General features: G+C 31.3%; 1 protein-coding gene across 1 annotated transcript in view; it reads left to right on the top strand.

The window, feature by feature from the left end:
• LOC129223378 (growth/differentiation factor 8-like) overlaps positions 1-16615 on the top strand; it is a 58063-nt gene extending 41448 nt beyond the window's left edge. The window contains exons 3-4 of the mRNA XM_054857957.1: positions 2552-2728; positions 10236-16615. Coding sequence (XP_054713932.1) covers positions 2552-2728; positions 10236-10619 — 561 coding nt within the window. The 3' untranslated portion in view covers positions 10620-16615. The remainder of the gene's footprint in view (positions 1-2551; positions 2729-10235) is intronic.
• The last annotated feature ends 1311 nt before the right edge of the window (positions 16616-17926 follow it).

Consider the following 17926-nt stretch of genomic DNA (forward strand, 5'->3'; position numbering starts at 1 on the left):
CCATTATTTGTAAATATACAGGCGAACCAAATGACCTTTTAATTTTCTACTACGGGAAAAAGCCGTGCGGGTACCGATAGTAGTAAATAAGCCCGCTGTCAGGGTCTTCAGACGTATTGCTGATTTTGTGACAACAGTTTATTTCCTGATTTATAGCTCAGAACCAGTTAGCTATGCTTTTTTTTTTTTTTACGTCAACGGTTTCAAATGCACCATATCTTGCTGAACCATTAAATGTTCAAATTTAAATCTATTGAGATGTAGGAAGCGGACAATAGTCAGTACACATCAAGGGCTATTTTCCAATACTTGGGCAATGCCAACCCTGATAACTTGCACTATGGTGAGATCAGGCATTTTGTGGCCTTCATAATGCTGTTACGTTATTTACTAAGTTTTAAAAAACCTAATCAATCTGTACTAATATTATAAAGAGAGAGCGTGGATTTTTGTGGATTTATATGTTCGAAGTAATCTCCAGAACCACTGCACCTATTTGAAAAATTCCTTCACTATATAAAAGGTGCTTTCTTCCTGGGTGACATAGGCTATAATTCGAAAAGATCCGATAAAAAGTTCTTTTTTTATTCCAATTTAGGCCCAAATTTCACATAAATTCCCGAATATGTGAGTGAAAAATTACTTGCACATATTAATATTATGTGTCGTCGAAAAGGGAAGAATTTTCCGCGTTCTAAACAATTTGCTTCAATGCTCTAACTTAATTACGGCGGGAGTAATTTGCTTTTTAGTTCGAATTCGTTTCAGATTAGCTGAAATTTAGGCACTACTTTCTTCATTAAACCTATCAATAAAAAGTGAAGGAAATGTTCCACAGTTTTCTTTTTGACACCATTGGAAAAAGCAACATTTTTTACTCCAGATCTCTCTCGACTTATGGTCGAAAAATTAAGCTTCTATCTCGAAGGAAAAAAGTTGCAAGCCTTTTTAATCAAGTTCAAAACATCTCATGTCCATTCAAATTGTTAACCATTTTCTTTTGCATTTTAATTCTTTAAACTCATTTTATTTTGTGTTTCCATGGTTACGCTTTTTAAATCCATATTTCTCGATTTAATGTCTTAAAGGTATTATAATATCTGTCGCTATTTTTTGGAAGGAAAATTTTGCATAAAGTTTTTTTTAATATTATTTATTTAAGCCTGATTGTTGAATATACCGGCACTTGACACAATTTTTATTTTCAAGGCAGACCGGGCAAAGCAGGGCAATGCAGTTAGTCTTTATTAAAAGGTTAACTGTGATTATGGAACTGCAAGCTGGAATTATAGAACGTTTTTGTTTCCACATTCCAGAAAAGCATTATTCTCACATATTTGAGAAAAGAGAAACAACAAAATATGCATCTAAAATCTAAAAGGGAAAAAAATGGAAAATCTAGTTTTGTCTCAAGGAAAAGACTTGCGTAATATTTGAATGGCCCTTCTGTCGGTACAAATGTACTCCTGTCTCCTTCAGACAGGCAGACTCCAACTACAGACCTCAGCTCGCCTTAGCAACTGCAGTGATTGCTTATTGACACACCGCAATGATAAAGCCTCATTCGGAAAGTAGAAAAAGTTGTATTTCGTGGAGTTCCTAATGATTGGATTCTTGACTCGACAAAAAGGGGAAGAAAACTATTTCTGGAAAATAAATTGCTTTGCTTTGCTTTTCTTCAAATATTCCAATCATTAAAAGAAGGAGTTTTAAAGCATTGTCTGGCATAGTGCGCGGGCGTTCACCTTTTTACTCCGATTAAGTATGTTTTTTAGCTTTAAAATACACAAATTTTAGTTAGGCTTAAGAAAAACGGGAGAAAAACATTCAATCAACTCAGAATTTATCGACCAAACTTATAAACTATGACAATCAGTCAATGTATGCAAACGATGAAATATTTTTACGCAAGTTTTTCGTATAAACAAACAAATAATTTTTTACTCACTGTAAATGTTGTCTAAAACGAGTAAAATTTGGAATCGAAGTGGAGAATAAAAACTCTAAGGATTGATCATTTCAATAATTAATCCTTCCTAAAAAAATACATCTGAATTCAGTAGAAAAGCGATGTCTAGAAAACTTTGGCTTTCATTTATTTTGCAGTTAAACACGAAAATATCAGTCACATACCAAGATAAAATTGAAAGGAGAAACTATATCTTCTTTTACTAAAAGGAATGTCAAATTTGTTTTTTGGAAATGCATCATTTTTAAGTGTGCCACAAGTTTTTGAGTGTAGATACAAATATCTAAACTAATTCTTTTATTCTTAATGGTTTTTAAAATATTTGTAAGTCCGGTTTAATTGCCCATTTAGTCACTGCTGTAATTGGGGAAAAAAATTAAGGAATCTCATCTTGAGGATTTGGAGGGATTCATCAAAAGAAAAAGTGGTTTCAAACCAATTTACATCACATTTGAATAACTTTTACAACTATAGTATAGCTTTTCTTGGCATTCTTTACAAAACTACACGTTATTTTACTCTAAACTCTTTTGAAAAGTATAATTTTTTTGTTTATAACATGAAAATATTTTTATTTTCCAGCTCAAAAAGAAAACTCTAGACAAAAAAAGTAAGCATGGGCACTGGATTGTTTTTGAAATTAAAAAGACTGTGAATCACTGGTTAAAGCATTCAAAAGAAAATCTTGGTTTTATTCTTCGATCGTCAGCACTAGACACGGCGGATCTAATAGGAGTGGATGAGAAAGGAAAAGAAATGGTACGTCAAATTAGTTATGTATTTTGAATCTATAAATTATATATTTTGATAACTTTTCTTTTTTTCCTTGAAAAAAAAAATCGTATCATACATTTTATTATATACTCAGAAATCAAAGTAGTTCCGTGCTCAAAGTATTGTATTATATCTCTCAAGAAGCGAATCAGTACAATCAGAGCTTTGTTGCTCTCTTAAACAAATCATTAATTCTAGAAATTTGCTAAAATAAAATTATTCATCGAAAAATAGTTATTATTAAAAAGGTTATAAAGGTAATTGCTACGTTAAAATTACTGATGGTACTGGCAATACAAGTGTAAGAATCAAGTAAGAACAAGTTGAACAGGAAAGCAACGTTATAGAAATACATGCTCTGAAAAAATAAGCTGAAAAATAAATACAAAAGTTTAACAAATATGTAATGATAGTGCAAGATATAAACTCTTACTGTTGATTAGAAAAACACATGAATTAATGAACAGTTTATTCATGAAGAATTTCCCAAAACCTGCATTTATCATGCACTCAATTATTATTAACGGTATACAGTGGCTCCCAAAAGTGTTCGTACACCTACGACTTTCAATGAAATAGGACCCTATCCATTGGTTAGAATTAATATTTCGGAATAGGTATTTAATTATAAGATGTATGATCAATTTTCAACAAAACTACATGAATTTTTTTTAAAAAATATTAAAACTTAATTTTTTAAAAACCAAAAACCAAAAAGTCTCGGAAATTTTATCTCACAAAAGTCTTCATACACTTTAAAAAATGACAATATATTATTGAATAATCTAACTTTTTATTAAGTTATTATTTAGTAGAATATCATGTAGTATCAATAACACCTTTTAAACGTGTGGGAATAGATTTCATTCTTTTTTTTTTTTTTTTTCTTTTTCTTTTTTTTTTTGCGTAATTTTTGAGTAAGTGTTCAACTTCGAGTAACTTCGAGTCTTATTGTTTCTAGCTCTAGTTTCGTTTCAGAGCCGTATTTTCGTAATCTAGCCTCCAGATATCTCTAAATATGTTACATTAAGTTAAAATCTGGAGATTGAGGAGGTATTTTCTAAACTTTAGGACAATTTTTGAGGCACTAGACGCAAACGTTGAAAACCGTGTGCTTCTTATCGTTATCTTGATAAAAAACAAAGTTGTTTACAATAACCAAATTTTTGGCTAAGAGTTCAAAATTGGTTTTTAAAATATTTAAAGGAACAGCATGATTCATTATTTCATCTAAAAATTCCGAACTACCAAGTCCTGATACTGATATACATCCTCACACAAGAACACCTCCACCGTCCTGATTAACTAAGCCAACTAAGTTCTTTAAGATTAAGTTCCTAATTTTTTCTTCTATGTACAACTATACAAAAATGCAACCAAAAATGTTTAATTCATTTCTATCTGTAAGTAAGACGTAATTCCAAAACATTTTGAGCTTATTTATCATTCATTTTGCACCGAAAAGCGTAAGCTTTCTGTTTTTCGCACGGCCAAGAAAATTTCTGCGGGAAGAGGCCCCATCTAATCCAGCTAATCAGAGAATTTGGCGAACAATTTTCGGGGAAAATTAAATGTAAGTTTATTTATTTAACTCTGCAGAAACTTTTACAGCACTCAAATGTGTACTTTTCATATTTTTTTTAACTGTAAATCTTCGATTACGCTTTATCAACTTTGCGGGTTGATTTTTTCTTACCTTGTTTTCGGTCCGATTCTTTTCTTTAAAGCATTTTATCAAGCACTTTACTATAGAATGGAATAAATTAACTAATTTAGAGACATTTCAAACCAATTTACCGCTACTGTGTGGAAAAAAATTCACCTTTCGAATGGTGTTTGCGGTTTTTTACGAATACCAGCCATTTTAAAGTAATAAGCACTATATTAAGAGATAAATAAACAAAAAATTAAAGCCAAATGATTCTTAAGGGACTCTTAAATGATTCTTAACAAAATGCAAAAATAATATTAAAAAAACATATGGTAATTTTAATCATGAATTTATTCGAAAATTTTTGAGTGTACGATGACTTTCGTGGCGCATTATTTCTCTGTCTCTTCGTTTTTTGACCCATTTCAAAAAGAAAAATCCTTCAATATTTTAAAAAACTACAGGGTTTTATTTGGAATGACATAGGAATGATGTGAAAAAATATTGGACTTCATATTCGAATTCAGTTTCACGTTATTTTGGTTTTACTAAATAATTTCAAAGTGTACGAAAACTTTTGGGAGCCACACTGTATGTAATTCCACTGTCGCTCTTTATTAGCAAAGGTTATTTATGTTAAGAAAAGAAGCCTTTTTGATGGTTAACACACTTAAACACATTTAATACCAAATAGAATAAATCTATTTTAATATAAAAACTATTACCTGTTTTTGCAAATCATGCGATATTCCTTCTCTCGAACTACCTCGTATTAAAACTGCAGTAATTTTTGACTATATGAATATTTTCAATAAGGTACATCTAAAAATCATGCATTTTTTTCATTACTTAAGCTAATGTAAAACTAAATTTTAACCAAAACCATAGCATAAAAGTGTTCTACTAAATAAGTAAAAATACTAAAAAAAAAGTTTTTAGACTTCAACAACATTTTTAATTTTAAGTTGAATAATGAAGTTTGGAATCGTTCCATTAAAAACAGGACTTTATTCTCTAAGCGTTGCCAAAAAAAAAAAGTTATTAAAAACTGAGAATAAAAATGAAATTCTTTTATCTTAATAATCTTCTATATTAATAAAAATCGTTTGCAAAACTCTTTATTCGCAACTCCAACGAACTATAGGGGGCACTGCAGTCACTGTCTAATGGCCGACTTAAAAACTAAAACAAACGCATGTGGTAACGAAGAAAATGCTAAAAGTGTTGTGATTTTTGTTCGTATGTATGATATTTTTCGCTTTATTCTTTTTAAATTAATTTTCAAAGTCTTGTGGATATTCTGGCCCACGTAGAAAGAAATGAGAATTCAAGAAGCATTACTAAACGTCAAAGATTAATGCAAACTACGTAGTTCGTGGTTCTAAGCAGCTATTTCCACGATGTTGAATTCGATATTTATCAATTCTTGATAAAACTAAATAATAATTGTGGCCTGACAAGAACAACAATTAATGCTAGAAAATTCAATATGACATTACAAATTATTATCGAAAGAAGATGATACTTCTTTGTCTTGCTTGGCTAACGCGTATTGTTTTGCATTTGTTGCTGAGTTATTTCTCTCGAATTCCCGAATCGGTTAATTTAAAATTTTTCTGTTTCGATTTTTCTAATTTCTGAGTTACGATTTAATTATGTCAAGTTATGCAAATCATCTACAGAATTCTTACGGATATATGGTGGTAGTTTTCTTTTCAGTTGATTGACCATTATTTCTTTTTACTTATCGAATTCTGTAATCTTACTACCATTTTATTCCACTCATGATAAAAATTAAAAATGGTTTAACTAAAAACGCCAAGGCTATTTTGCTCGCACAATACTAAAACTATAACCCTAAACAAATTTGGCGAAACCTTTCAGCTGAGAATAAAAGGAATAAAGTAAATTCTTTCTCGGTGAAACAGTTTTCATTTTGTTCTACGATAATATATTCAAGAAAATATTTTGCATACCGTCCATTCCAACTAAATGCTGCTGTAAAAGATGGTTAGTTAAATTAATTTAAGATTAAAAAAAACTCATATTCTTACAAATTCATACAAAACAATAAATTTTTTTACCTTGTATAACGTTATCCAAGTTTGTTAATCCAGTTTTCGCTTTCACCATTTTCAATTAACTCATATTTTAGAAGGAAATAAGGAAAACTAACATTATTTTGAGAAGCTCGAGAATACTACTAAGGGACGAATTAATTTCTGCAGCTGGAAGCAAACTAAGACTCATCGATTGCGTTAATAAATACTCAGAACAAACTGCCTGTGTTTACGTCAACAGACATACGTGGAACGCAACGTGGCAATGTTTTAGTTTCATCGGCAGTTTTGTAAATCACCGCAAGGTAGCGTATTCGAGCGCTGGAGTTCCGAATTGTTTTGTGGGGAAAAGGAAGAGGTTTGAATTTATTAAGTTAAAAAACCTAATCAATCAATCTCTTACTTTCGTCAATGTTGACTAAATATGTAATCATGGATAAGTTTATAATGTTTTTGTCATTGTAAACCAAAATGTTAAAACTAGGCGTTCTTTTCGTGCTTTATTGTCAGTATATACCAAATGTACAAGTTTGTGCAATAAAGTAAAAAAGATGACAAAAATGCAAAAAAATAAATAAATAAATAAATAAATAAATTTGCAGATACTGTTGTTTAACTTACCAAGACATTATTTGAGCATCAAAAATGGTAAAAGTAGAGAATGGCATTCTCAAACTTGAAGAAGTTAAGTTTGAAAATGCCATGAAATTAATGTTTTAAATCTGAATTTACGGTAATAATTTTATGGTATGTATAAAAGGAATTTATACATATTCTGCCGTGCTTTTTTTTTTTTTTTTGCTTTGCTTTTTTATCATTTATTGGTCTTTAGCTTCGTTATTTCATTTCCACTGAAAATAAAGCACGAAAAAGCGTCTAATTCCATTATTTTCCTGTTGTTAGTGTGGAATTCAAAATGTGTTTCTTCAAATATCTCAAATACTCTTTTCTGCAGATACTGCGCTTTACCTTTCCACGGCAGTATTATAAATGTTTCTTAGAGTAAAAAGTGGAACAATTTATGTACCAAACACCTTCTAGGTTAAGAACCAATGTAGAGTTCTCAACAAACTAGAAAATGTAGGGTTTCCAGCAATAATTTTATCTGTTAGAGTTTGTTTATAAAAATCTTGCCTAACTTTGCCAAGAGATCTGTTTTACTTGGGTCAAGTGGAGTAAGATGGGTAACTTATAACTCAGAATAACTAAAATTAAAGCTGACTTTTTTCAATCAGCGTTTGTAGTATAAATTTTCAACGTGTTGGAAGCATCTTTTAGTTTTTAAATAAAAAATTATTAAATAAAAGCAAAAAACCCGACTGCGTAAAAACCAAAAAACTAAAAAGAAAAATGTATAAACCCAGTAGTTTAGAATGTTACTAAGTACTACTGAATAACTACACCGTTGAAACAGTTTTATAACAGTACACAGATAAAACAAATTATAAATTCAAAAGCAGAATATAAGGATCAACAGTCGGGGTCCATTCCTTTCTGATTCAAAGAACCCCGTAAAATTTGAATGGTCCCCTACTGTTGATCCTTCTATTCTGCTTTTGAATTTATGATTTGCCTTATCTGTGAACGATTATAAAACTATTTCAACGATGTAGTTATTCAGTAGTACTTAATAATATTCTAAACTACTGGATTTATACATTTTTCTTTTTAGTTTTTTTTTTTTTTTTTTGGTTTTTACGCAGTCGGGTTTTTTGTTTTTATTTAATAATTTTTTATTTTACACTTTTTAGTTAATTTTCATTGACTTAATTATTATGATTATAAGACGGTACATTTCGCAACCTTGTCATTTCATTGGAATAGTTTGTTTGTATCGTGAGGTTTATTCAGTAACTTGCGGAGGTCTAAACTACTGATAATTAGTCCCTGTAAGGACCTAACTTGGCTTAAAGCTACATGGGCTTGATCTTCGGCAAAAATGCGCGAACTTAAGTCAACCACAGCACAGCTATATAAACAGCCTGTATAACTCATGATGACGCGAAATCGGAAATGTCGTCAGTCAAGTCTTTCTCGCAAAACTAAAAAAGCCTCTCAAGAAAGTACACGTCGCAAAACTCAGTCCCTTGAATCAAGGCAAAAAACAAATACAACATGATAGAAATGAAAATCGAATTAGTAGACTCTCTTTCTTTTGGTGCTTATTGCACAGGTTTATTTTGAGGAGGACTACGATCTCAGTGTCTACGATCTCGTTACGCATAATATATTTTTATTACAGTACAGAATACATATAAAGAACACATGAAAAAATTTACATCATAAAGAGGGGAAAGTACATCCGGAGCGAGGGTGTCTTGACCCACCGCCTCAAGTAGGAGAAGCAATCGCTTAGACCACTAGGTCACTGAGACCCCAATTAGTAGACTCAGTAAACAAAAAAATTCAGGCAGCGAAAACTACAGTGTGCGACACCCAGCGTGCGCCGATCCCGAACTGACAAAATGGCAACTGATTGTTGATATGGTGAATTTTGATTACTGTCATGAGTTTAATGACACTCCCAAGGTTAAGACAAATCGATTGACGTAAGAATTACCAAAATTGGCTAAAGCAAGCCTGCAGAACGCCACATAGGAACAAACATAAATACATAGACTTATAAACACATTACCCTCCTTTGCGTCACGCACGCACAGTCGGGTAAAAATTTAGGCAGCGAAAACTACCTAACTTCGGATGTTAGTGTTCCAAACGTAACGTTTACCAACTTCTAATGATCTCGAAATTTGTTTAAAAAAAGACCAAAGTTTCAGTGTATTCTCACATTAGAATCTTTGAAGAACATCTAAAGCTAATGAAACAAAAAAAAAAAAAAAAAAAAAAAAATTTCTTTTTTACTTCAATTTTTTTTAGCTATTTTGCAATGGTTCGTAGTTGGAATCAAGGATTCTACTCATTTCATTTATATTTTCTCCGTTAAGGAGTACAACTTCTGTAACGGTTTTTTTAATGAAACAATGCTAGTCTTTCATTTTCTTAAAGTTTAATTTTTAATTGTTTCAAATGAACAATGATAACTTTAAAAGTTGTATTTTTATTTTCTCTGAATTAAATTTTAAATTCTTACACTTAAATAATTTTTAATCAGATTTTGCTATGCATTGTTCCAATAATGGTAATTTATAAGTTAAGGTCAGCTACTTCTTTGAATGCAACGGTACAAGAGGATTCTTCATACGCTACTTTAGATCTTAATACAGAACTTCCTTCCAGTTCAGGAAAATGTCACAAAGAAATTGAAAAGCGATTTATCTTATAGTCATACTGTTCAAAGATTTAAAATGTTCTATCATACCAACTCTTACTCCTGTAAAACCAACTGCCGCTAAAGCTGCTATTATTAATCTTAAAAATTAAAGAATAAAGAATTCAACACCGAACTAGAGAAGCAATGACATAATCTGATGTAGTTGAACGTCTTCGTGAAGATAACTTGGGACATTAAAAAAAAGGTAAAAGGGTAAACTTCTAAATTTACAACGTAAATTGAAAAATACATCCAACCCCAACAAAAATTAAGATTAACTTGAAACTTATGAAAAATAGATGATATTTGAATACAAAGAAGAAAGGTCAATACAAGGATTCTGTGGTCACATCACACTTGTTGGTGAGGATGACATGCATGTAAAGCATGTAACGACATCAAGTATAGAGAAATGCGCCTCTCAATTCAAATTTTTCTGCAGAAGGGTAGGCTGAATTTTTTGTCTGTGTGAGGTCTAATCAAGTGTCTAATATTATTTTTGTCTTACAGAAATCATTCATCGAAATCAAAGTTGAAAAGCAGAAACATCGACGGACGAAAAGAATGATCGGTTTGAACTGCGAGGAGAATGCGGACGAAGTAAGATGTTGTCGGTACCCACTCACCGTGGACTTCGAAGAATTTGGCTGGGATTGGATCATTGCTCCCAAGAGATACGAAGCCAACTACTGCAGTGGCGAATGCCCTTACGTTTTCCTCCAAAAATATCCCCACACTCATCTAGTGCAACAAGCCAATCCTCAAGGTTCAGCAGGTCCTTGCTGTGCTCCGAGGAAAATGTCCTCCATATCAATGCTATACTTCGATGCGGATTATAATATTATTTACGGAATGCTACCCGGCATGGTAGTCGACAGATGTGGTTGCTCGTAGTAGAGTCTTAATTTAAATTATCAAAATTAGTTCAGTCTTTCGAAACTCTCGAATGTCTGTTCACTCTGTGATCCTTCCCGCACACGAAGACTGTAAGCTCTCTCACTCAAGGACCGCCGGCAGATTGAAATATTCGTATCTTCACATGGCTGTGCACCTTAAAGCTGTTTTCTCTCTGTGATCCATTAAATCTGAAACAGACTCGAGTTTGTGAAATCGGAAATTTAGTCGCCGGATAGGAAGCTGGACGCGTGAAGAAGTATTATACCGCCACCTCCAGTGAAGTTTTTGCTTCGAAACGGAGGTTTCAGATGAGAAAAGCAGTGAAAATTTCAGCTGTGATCAAAGACTTGTTAAATGAAGCCGTGCCAGCGACTGCACTTGATTGTCCTCGTCTTCAGCGACGTGTAAAGAGTGGTGTGCGAATTATTTATTTTCTTTGGTTGTGTTTTTATTTGAATGTTACATCTTTTTCAGGAGTTCATCAATAACATCCAATTGTTTTTATTAGAACAAAATGACGAGAAACATAAGTCGTGGCGTAAAATATGTCGATATCCTCTCCCATTTGACAAAAAAAATCAGTAATTACTTTTGAATTTGTAATGTTTGATCAAGTTAGGTTAAATGAATTTTAATTAACTTTAATAAGAGAAAAAATGTAGTTTTTAAATGCTTAAATGTTAGCAGTTTTAGGTTACTTTAGTATGGATGCCTATAATCTTTCGAATCTATATTTTTATTTAATTCAATATGTATTTAAGATAAAATTATTCATTGCGCAATCGTTTAACGTTTCCCGTAGTTCAAGAAGCTTGCTCTCTTATACATAATGTCAAAATAAAATGTAAGTACTATATTTTCCTATATTCGTAAGAGTTTTTCAGTTGCCTACCCTATAACGAAAAGGCTAAAACCTTTTCAAAATTCAAAAACAAGTAAAAAAAATTCTCAGTTTTAATAACTTCACTTCAAACGAATTGTATCATCTAATTATTTCTTATGCATATTATTTATTATTTCCATTTTATTGACAGTACATTAAACATGATAAATCTTCTCATTCTAAACAGTTATATATTCACCAGGGAATGAACTAATTATCTTGAAAGATAGGTGAAATGGTGCTCAGAAATGCTTTAAAATTGCTATTTCAACCTCCCATATTCAGTTAGCAAAGGCACTGTATGTAAGCAAAGTTCGTATATTTTTGGTTATTTTTTTTCACATCATCAATAGATAACAACTGTCTGAATTATGTTCGTCAAAGTCAAACAAAGCAACCCAGCTACCTTTAATGACTTTTAATTACGGGCAGTTAAGATTTAGCTCTTTTGATTGAGGTTTTTGTTCTATTTTCTAGTGTCAGAAAAATTATTTTCCACTCAAAAAGAAATGTTAGATAGCAGTCAAGGTATGCACTTCAACTTAGATAATGCATTAACCCTGCGAACTGCTAACTCAAAACTGCCAAGGAAAAAAAAAACTATTTTTCAATCCTGAATTTGCCATTTTTGTTATGAATCTTGGTTTTACTTCATACTTATTTAATAGTTTTTTTTTTTTTTTTTTTTGAAAATCCAAGTTAATGAGCTAACGCAAACAGCGTTGATTATATTCCTCTGCAGTAAAACAAGCTTATTATGCAAGTACGACGAGAAATTTCGTAGAAACATGTTATTTTTATGGAAACCCGCAAGTGCACTTTAAAATGTAAACGAAACATAACCGAATTATATGCGTATTTAGTTTTATACAGCTAGTAAATGTTTTATATAAGCACATTTAAAACCAAAAGTTAAGCGTGCATGAAACAATCTTGTGACTTAAACATTTATAAATTTGATATTTATTTTACAAGAATGTATGCTTCTTTCCAATAAATATATGCTGTCAACAGATGGAAAGAAGAAGTTAAATAAAAGGCTCAAATTGCTGCATCACTGCCAAATGTTTATGCATCTTTTTCAAGTGGTTACAGCTAATCATTGAAGAAAAAAAATGCTGTAAAAAATACTGCGATATAATGTGGAAATGATGTTTAAATCGTGAAGTAAATTATATTTAATTGTTTCTCCAGATTTATTCCAGCATTTTTTCCTGAATGGCGCATGTATAATTTAAAAACTTAAGATTTTAGTAATTTTGATGTTGTATCCAGAACGACAGTACAGCTATGTTTGTTTTCTAGTTATGTACTTACGTTATACTAAATGGTTAAAACAATGCAATTCAAGGGATATGCGTAATATTATTCAGTTAACAAGATCCTAGTATTTATTAGAAGTTAAAGACTACGAAAATATTAGTTTAATAGTTTTAAAAGACAAGTTTTCCTTTTTTCTCTGCGTGTCGCGCACTTTTACAAAAGAGTTGCTTTGATATTCGTTTAGATTGATGCACTTACTCGGACCGACATTTGCTTTGCTCTCAATGTAAGACAACATAAAATCATCTTGCGTGAAGTTTAAAGAAATAATAACATTTAAAAAATACAGTAGAACCTCTCAATAAGGGACACTACGGGGACTGGACTTTTTGTCCCTTAAATAAAGGTGTCCCTTGTTCGAAGGTATGGGAACCGCTGCACGTAATGGTACTTACTATATCATTATAATAAACATAAACTATTGACTTTTAAGATTAAATATTGAACATGTTTTATTTATGTATGCTAAATAAAATTCAGCCTTATTTAAAGTTTTAAAAAAATGAATTTTAATCAAAAATTTAGTAGAATCAAAATCAGTAATTTATAAAAATAATTTTGAAGTAAATTATTTCATGGATTTGCCTTATGTCACATAATTTACAATGCAATGCAATGTAAATAACAGTGCAATCACATTTCAAGTTTTCTATAAAAAGTAAGTCATAAGCGATGTAGTATCCATCGGCGCTGAACCCATATGAATCGATTGTGTGAGGGAAAAGCAAGAATTTAAAAAATCATATTTGCTGCTTTGCATGTTAATGTCAAGACTCATTTTCAGCAGTTAGTTTTTAGACAAGAATCAAACCTTCATTTGAATAAATTCAATTCGTAAGCATTAATTTTGTTATGCATTTATACATAAATTGTTACACTTTTTCTCTGCTACAGCCATTTAAATAGTGTCCCTTAGGGAGAGGCAAATACATGAAGGTCCCAAGGGACTGGGACCGGAAAAATTGTCCCTTAAATAAATGTGTCCCTTATTCGTAGGTGTCCCTTAAAGGAGGTACCACTGTATATCTTCTGTTTCATGGTAATATACTCAATGTATTTTACGTTATATACATATTATCAACAATTTATCTGAAAATACATTAACATAATACTTGAAATTATAAAGTATTAATACAGTGTGCCCCCGTTTAATTTGCACGACCTCAATTTTGGCAACCGTTAGTCCTAGATGCCTATTTCCAACGCAAAAATGGTCAAAATGAGATGCAGTGTTAACATATGGAAAGTTTGTAGTGAAAAAATATTTTGGAAAAAAATTATCTAACATTTTAAATGGTTTCCAAGTTTCCTACACTGTATTTAGGGAAATCAAAACCAAAAAAGAAACAGTTAAAGCACAAAACTTTTGACATTCGTTGGACCAATATTCACTGGGGTTTGAAACGCAGTGTTTTATGACTTACATTCCTTTTACACTAGCAGCTAATAACACCTTTTGAGGAGATATATATTGTTAACAAAAAATTGAACGAGCTTTTGAGCTTTTGTCGTGTGATTTTACGTATCATGGCATATCAACATTTTCATTTATTTTTCAATAGCAATAAAAAATATAAATATTTTAACTTTTTACTTCGACAACTTGTCATTCTTCTAAATAAGCGACAAGTTCAATTCTCATTTTTTGCATTGGCCCTTAAAATTTTGAACTCGAATATCTCCTTGAGTTTTGGTTGCAAATGTTTCAATGTCTTCTGTTGGAATTATTTCCAACGAAGATTATTTCTCTAAATATAAGTTAGATGACCTTGGGTCCGTGTAAAAAGCTAAATTTTGTATTTCTTGACTGATTTTCTTTTTCGCTCCAAATTTTTAGAATCTTAATGACCATTTTTGAAACTGGAGGTATACATCTAGGATTAACCGTTTCGAAAACAGAAATCTTGCAGGTTAAACAGGGACGCGCTATATATTACTTTAACATAATAATCAATGCTGCAAAATATTTTAGTAAGTTTTCATCAGAAAAGTCATTGAAATCAAGAATAGTTCCAAATTTTGAACAGTAAAATGATGCATAACTCAAAAACCTTGATTTTTCTCTCTTTGCCAAATTGTTGTGTACCAGACGTTATGAGAGATAAAATTTTATGTCATTCAAATTGAAAATTGTATTGTTACATATATATTTGAAAATATGTGTTTGTCACATGTCTTTTATTTATTACTGGAGACAAAATTCTGTTGTTTACGATGACGAATATAGACTTTATATTTATACTACGTGAATAATCAAAAACTTTTCCCTGACGCCTTCCGTATCTAACCGAATTATTGTTGCTCGTAAATCACTGACATTTCATTAAGACACTGAATGTATGTTTTCGAAAAAATGTATCGACCAAGTTTGTATATATTGAAATCGTTATGGAAAATGAACTAGAATTTGTTTCATTCACTTAGTCACGCATTAATCACCCGCACGAGCTCGAGATAAAGGACTGCCAAGAGCCTTAACACAATTTTCTTGACTTGAATCATCAAGAATAGTTATAAATTATTTTTTCTTGATGACTCTAAGCATTTAACTATACTTATGTAGGTCCATTAAACCAAGTTTTCATTACATATTATGACTAATTGAATGAAACATTTTATAATATCTGTTTATAGTAAATATACAATGCTTATCAGTGATATCACAACTGCCATATTGTAGCATTTGTGGATTTAAACACAAATGTATGCTTAACCAATAGCAGAAAATTGTATAATAAATTGTCTTGGATCATCTTATTAACATTTCTTTTAGAACATAGCATGTTAAACTCTTTTTGCTGCAAATACTTAGTTTTTGCTGATTCAATAAGCGCAATATTTTACGAAAATTATCGCCTTAAATACTGCCTAAAATATAATTTTTAAAACTTCCTTGTAAGAAAGATGAAAAAAATATAGTCTTTTAATTGCATTAAAGATGCTTATTGCATTAATTTACAATTTAATTTAAAAAATACCAGTCTTAAAAATGTTTGTATACTAACCAAAGTACTAAAGTGCAGTGTTTACTCTTGTATTCGTCGCAGTTTTACTTCCCATTTTTTAATACTCAATTCCAGCAACATGTGCGAAGAGCTGCTTGGTTCAAAAAAAAAAAAAGTTAAAATGCTGTACAAAAATTTGCCAACGTCCTGTTTACCAATTGTTTTATTTGACAGGAAACAAAATGTATTTGGCAGAATTTTTCCGTTTCAAAAACAATCTGCGACATCTGAGGACTATACAAGCGTAAACACAGTACTTTTATATTCATATAGTACTATAAAGAAAAAAAAGTTTAAAAAAGGAAAATTAACGGCGTATAAATTTAAATTTGGCACATTATTTTTCTGTTTAAAACCAAGAAAGTTTGATTTAAACTCTTATATTTATTTTTTATCAAAAATAAAAAATTTCTACAATTTTTTTAATGCAATCTATTGAACTTTTAGTACATTAGTATTTTTTTTAATGCAGCGTTTCAAAAGAGTTTAATCAGACATTAATTACACTGATTTTTAGAGTTTTACTCGATAGAAATTTTATTGTGATCAAAAGTGTACTTTTGTTACTTGCAATACCTATCATTGAATAAACATAACTATATTTCTGCTTTCCATAATGTTTAAAGTTGCAGAAATGCATGAAAACTCATTACAGACAGAATATGTTCACAAATTTTTGCAGAAAACGACTGTAGTATACGCACAAGTGTCTTTTCATTGGCATTGTAAAATTTCATAGGAGCTTGTTATGTTGATGGCTTACTCAAAGAAGTGATAATAAATTTTTAGTTTTATATATGTTTGTGCTTTGACTTTGGGTTAACTATCACCACATCATGAATAACAACGTGTTGCAATCCATAATGTATTTGCAATACAAGTTGCAAGCACATGTCCTAGATATGGGAATCATTTAGGCACATCACACGTTCACACGTACAGACATACGTACATACGCACGTACAGACATAACGAGAACATTTGAGGCAGTGAGAAGCAAAGGGATGTAAGTGGACATTTTCAAGTTTTGAGTAAAACGCGTTTAAATATAACATCCTATTTCATTGATTTTTTTTTTCTAAATCATTTTGTATAGCAGCAACTATCAGGGCTACTAGCACCATCTCTTGCCCCAAGACAGAGGAGAGGTTCACCTACCATATGTACTGGTTATCTCCAATTTTTAATTTTGCCACTTACATCCCTTTGCTTCTCACTGCCTCATTTGTGGCAGCCAACAGAATGGAAATGGCAAGTATTCACATTCAGGGATGCATGCAAGGTCAAGCCGGAAAATGACCCTGAAAATATCCATTACTACGTACAAGATAAAGAAACAAGCCGATTACATTTTCCTTACCGGTTGATACTAACTCAATATTTTCATGAAAATTTAAATTGGAAAGAAAAAAAGGAAGTTTCGTCTAGTGTCTACATTCGTGTTTACGAACTTTGATTTTCTAACATCAGCTGAACTTCTCCCTCAGTTAGCTACGGCTCCAAATTATTTCAGATATAGTAAAATATTACTGCAGCGAATACCAAAACATTGAAATATCCGTTTCAACTAAAAAACGTTCAGTCCGGTTTTAATTGCCAATGCATTGCTTGAAATCCATTGCAACGAAATTCCTGTTAAACGAGGCCTCCCGTGACTTCCCATCGTGACGCCTCTCGGTAGATTAATTACTTTTATTTCAATAATTCACAATACATTCTTCAGGGTTTTCTCTAGATAGGCATTACCACTTATTACTTAATATTTTTATGTCTTTTGAACAAGTAGCTGTTTATGTAAATGTCATTGGGTAATGTTCGAATCCTTTACTCCGTCCAGTGACGAATTTTTTAAAACTTTCTTTATGCTACATATTTTTTTAGCTGTTTCTTAATATCATAACAACTTTATATGCACATACAACAACTTTTCTTTCAGATGTAGTGGTAGGAGGAGGGAGGGGGTGACGCCTCAAATTATCGACCTAGGTGTCACTCGTGCTAGGTACGTCACTACTTTTACGAGATAACATTAAAAGTTATGATTAAAAAAAATAATAATACGTTAATAATTTTGCCCAAGTGTGTTTTAATAT

Source organism: Uloborus diversus, chromosome 5, assembly GCF_026930045.1.
Source record: "Uloborus diversus isolate 005 chromosome 5, Udiv.v.3.1, whole genome shotgun sequence".
Classification (NCBI taxonomy): domain Eukaryota; kingdom Metazoa; phylum Arthropoda; class Arachnida; order Araneae; family Uloboridae; genus Uloborus; species Uloborus diversus.